The 4,550-nt window shown below is 42.4% G+C and overlaps 1 protein-coding gene across 1 annotated transcript in view; it reads right to left on the minus strand.

Moving 5' to 3' along the window:
- Nucleotides 1-2,817: 2,817 nt before the first annotated feature.
- The window catches only part of rhogb (ras homolog family member Gb), a 16,916-nt gene continuing 15,183 nt past the window's right edge, over nt 2,818-4,550 (minus strand). The window contains exons 3-4 of the mRNA XM_056397516.1: nt 4,348-4,518; nt 2,818-3,185 (exon numbers count right to left, since the gene is read on the minus strand). Coding sequence (XP_056253491.1) covers nt 2,910-3,185; nt 4,348-4,518 — 447 coding nt within the window. The 3' untranslated portion in view covers nt 2,818-2,909. The remainder of the gene's footprint in view (nt 3,186-4,347; nt 4,519-4,550) is intronic.

Here is a 4,550-nt window from a genome sequence, read left to right on the forward strand (position 1 = left end):
CTTCTGTGTTTTATTTGAAGTGTTGATCCATCAGAAGATATAAAAACCGTCTCAGTGTAGTTTTACATCTCCTCTCTCAGGCTTCTCTCTGCAGCTCTAGTAACAACAGGTCAGTGAGCCAATCAGAAGAGAGGAGGCTCTGAGCTGTGTGTGTGTGTGTGTGTGTGTGTGTGTGTGTGTGTGTGTGTGTGTGTGTGTGTGTGTGTGTGTGTGTGTGTCCAGCACTTTGACAAATTGTTGTAAAGAAGATGAGGACTCACACGGTGACATCACTCCTCTGCTGACTGAGGTCTGGTTTTTGCTGCGTGTGGAGCTTCATCCTGATCCTGAACTCTTCAGACCGGGTTTAAAGGTTCAGTCTGTGGTTCCCTCCAGCTGTGGGAGTGAGTCTGTACTCTCTGCTGCACAGCGCCCCCTGTGGCACATCTGGACCCTGCAGCCTGACTTGAGTCTCTCTGTGAAGGCGTGTTTATCGATGGTGAAATCTTCGAAAGCAGTTTTGATTGAAAGAGCAATATTTGTGTTTTTGCTATCGCTTCATAGCCACCGTTAGCATTAGCAGTTTACTCACCAGTCTAGAAAACGTGAATAAGTATCGAACTTCATTCCTCCACCCACCAACAGCTGTCTCCAACATTGGAAAGCAAAGTCAATGTTTTATTTATTTTGCTTCCATTTCTAGCTCTTATTCTACTGATGTTAGCATGCTAACCAGCCCTAGCCTGTCGCGTCCTAGCCTAGTGAGTCGCTGAGCGTCCAGTCTGTCCTCAGTTCAGCATGAGAGGATGAAAAAGTAACACTGCTCAGTCTTGTAAACCAATCATCAACCTCCAGAAAACAATTAACCTGCAGTTCCTCTAACGACCACGAGAGTCTGGCTCCAACAGTGAGTCAGTCCCCATAGACTCCCATGTTAAAATGTCCAACTTTACAGCAGAAATAAACATGTTTACAGCCTGGTACAAAAACTGTTTTGGTCTCTAGAGATAATTTCCTCCTTCATGACACCTGTTTATATAACTCACCTGTTTACATTTTATTAAGGACTACAGTCATGGAGGATTGGGGATGTGGCCTCTTTGAGTGACAGGTGGGTGAGTGTATGCACCACTGTCTCAGCTCCACCCATGCCCCTCCTCTTTGCCCATATTCAGATTAGCTGGGAGTTAGGGGACGGAGTCAGACACTGCCATGATGGCAACGGTGGAGCAGCTTCAGAAATCTGTGGCGTCCATCTTTATTTACAGTCTGTGTTGTAAATTCAATAATGACTGAAACTCAAGGTGACCGCCACATTTAAAGTCTTGGCTCTTGACAAACACTAGACTCTGTGACTGAGACTGAAATGGACCTTTGTCCTCAGGACCAGGACTCAGTCTAAAAGCGGCTGTCGGCCATCTTCCCTGTGCCTCGTTTATCTCTCGTTAACTTAAAGTCAGAGAAGCTTCAGCAGGAGACGAGGGACAGGAAGAGGAAGTGGCTCCCTGTCTCCAAGGAGACGCTCCGGAGGAAAAGACGACATCCTGAACGGAGGAGAAACAAACACACTGAGATTCTTCTGAGTTTCACAGAAATCAGACTCAGAGTCATGAGGTGAATGAGTTTGATCAGTTTTTATATTTATTCTATCTGCAGTGTTTCCATGAACTCTTCTGCTTCACTAATTGTGTTTGGAGGTTTCAGGGTCTGCGTGGTCCCGGTCTGTCTTCGGCTGAATGAACCGAGTCCTCTGAGATTGAACTGAACGTCTCTTCAGGGAAAGACGATCAATAATTAATGGAACAGAAATCAAACCTGCAGACACGCTCAGTGTTTGACCCTGAGTGAGGTCACATGATTTGATTATTTTATCACCTGACACCATAACAGCTCTTTCATGGTTTGGGGAAGTTGTTTTTTCTGCAGGTCATTTATTAAACTTCCCCCCCAACTTCATTTACCTGACCAACACACCACACACCTGTCTGACGGAGGGCAGAGGAAGTTCTCCAATGTTTTACTGAAGTAGAAGTACGAACACCACACAGCGAACATACTCTGGTTCAAGTGACGGCAAATAAGAGTCATAAATGTATTTCGACTGTTTCACATTAAATCATCAGATGATTATTCTCAGGTGTCACAGCTGTGGGTGGAGCTGATTGTGTTTTCACCTCCTGACTGTGACAGATTCTGTCAACATCACATCCAGCTGCTACAGTCACTGAATGAAGACGAGTTCAGATGTACGGTGGCTGACGAGGGCCAACACGCTGCGAACACACAAACAACAACAACACATGGAAATACAAAACAAACACTGCGTATCAGACAACACGATGTCAGAGCTCCAGGCCTCCAGGGGGAGCTCTAGATGTGTTGTCTGGATATCAGCATTTGTTTTGGACCCCCCCCCCCCCCCCCCCTTCCGTTTAGTGGTAACACCTGCTCAGGTATAAAAACAGTCAGTTCAGATTAGATTTTTGATTTTATTTCAGATAAGAATAAAAACATTTTGAGTTCTCAGGATTTTAATATTTTATAGGCAAATAGAAAATACAGATAAAACCGTGTCTGGACTGATTATGACCCTCCATCAAATCTCTACTTCACACTGGTGCAGTTGTCATGACAACAGATACACAAAGTTGTGTTCATGACAACAGCTTGACTGTGAGTTTAAATGATTTGATGGGTGAAGGTGAAGACGTTCTCAACCCTAACCCCCTAACCCAAAAAATCTTTTCCAACCAAAAAATCTGAAGCCCAAAGTGTTTGAATGAGTCGCTCCTTCCCTGCCACCCCCACCCCCACCCCCACCCCCACCCCCACCCCCACCCCCACCCCCCACCCTGAGCCCTGAATCTTTTCTAATTAAAAGATAAAAGTCCCTTCAAATCCCGTCAGGTCCCGCCGGCAGAGTCTCGGTCCTACAGCAGGACGCAGGACCTCTTGCTGACGGTGGGCTGCGGGTTGAGGAAGGCCCTCACGGCCTCGGTGAACACGTCCTTTATGCCGTCCTGGTTGAGGGCCGAACACTCCAGGTAGCGGATGGCATGGATCTGGCGGGCGAGGGCGGTGCCCTGCTGGTGGGTGACGGGCGTTTGGTTCTGATCCTTCAGCTTCTTCTGGATCTCGGCGTCATTTCGGAGGTCGCTCTTTGTGCCAACCAGGAGGATGGGAACGCCTGGACAATGGTGGGACACCTAAGGATGATGATGATGATGATGATGGTGGCTGGTTAGTAAAATGAAGAACGCTTCCTGTGAAGGTCTACTTTAGGTTTCACAAAGCTCAGGCTGCACTAATACTTTTTTCTTTTAATGTTACGACTTTTTTCTTGTAATGTTACAACTTTTTTGTAATGTTATGACTTTTTTTATTGTAATATTACGACTTTTGTTCTTGTAATATTACGACTTTTTTCTTGTAATATTACGACTTTTGTTCTTGTAATTTTACAACTTTTTCTTGTAATGTTACGACTTTTTTTCTTGAATTTTACAACTTTTTTCTTGTAATATTACGACTTTTTTCTTGTAATATTACGACTTTTTTCTTGTAATAATTCTTTTAATATTTCGACTTTTTTCTTGTAATTTTACAACTTTTTTTCTTGTAATATTACAACTTTCTTTTCCGTCATATTTTGACTTTTGTTCTTATAATTTTACAAATTTCTTTCTTGTAATATTTCAACTTTTTTTCTTTTAATGTTACGACTTTTTTGTGATGTTACGACTTTTTTTCTTTTAATGTTACGACTTTTTTGTGATGTTACGACTTTTTTTCTTTTAATGTTACGACTTTTTTGTGATGTTACGACTTTTTTTCTTTTAATGTTACGACTTTTTTCTTGTAACTTTACAACTTTTTCTTGTAATGTTATGACTTTTTTTCTTGAGTTTTACAACTTTTTTTCTTGTTATATACGACTTTTTTCTTGTAATATTACGACTTTTGTTCTTGTAATGTTACAACTTTTTTCTTGTAATATTACGACTTTTTTCTTGTAATGTTACGACTTTTTTCTTTTAATGTTAAAACTTTTTTTCTTTTAATGTTATGACTTTTTTTCTCGTAATGTTACGACTTTTTTTCTATTAATGTTACAACTTTTTTCTTGTAACTTTACAACATTTTCTTTTAACACATTTTTCTTGTAATGTTACGACTTTTTTTAGTAGAACACTCAGTTGTTGTTCCTCATGTTCTCCACAGCGTTTCTTCCTCTGTGAGAACCAGCAGGAACCGGTCAGTGTGTTATCAGTGATGTCACATGCTGCATTATAAAGTGTTGCCATAACAACACCTATTAAAAGGTGTTTAAATGAATAACGAGTTGCCGGGCAGACTTTGACCTCTGACCTCTGGGTGCCACTTGTGTTTGACATTCTCGTACGAGGCCGGGCTGGAGATGGAGAAGCAGATGATGAAGACGTTGGTCTGTGGGTAGGACAGCGTCCTCAGCCGATCGTACTCCTCCTGACCTGCTGTGTCCCAAAGGTTCAGACTGATGATCCTGCCGTCGACCGTCACCTGAACGCACCACACACACACACACACACACA

Source organism: Seriola aureovittata, chromosome 15 (assembly GCF_021018895.1).
Source record: "Seriola aureovittata isolate HTS-2021-v1 ecotype China chromosome 15, ASM2101889v1, whole genome shotgun sequence".
Classification (NCBI taxonomy): domain Eukaryota; kingdom Metazoa; phylum Chordata; class Actinopteri; order Carangiformes; family Carangidae; genus Seriola; species Seriola aureovittata.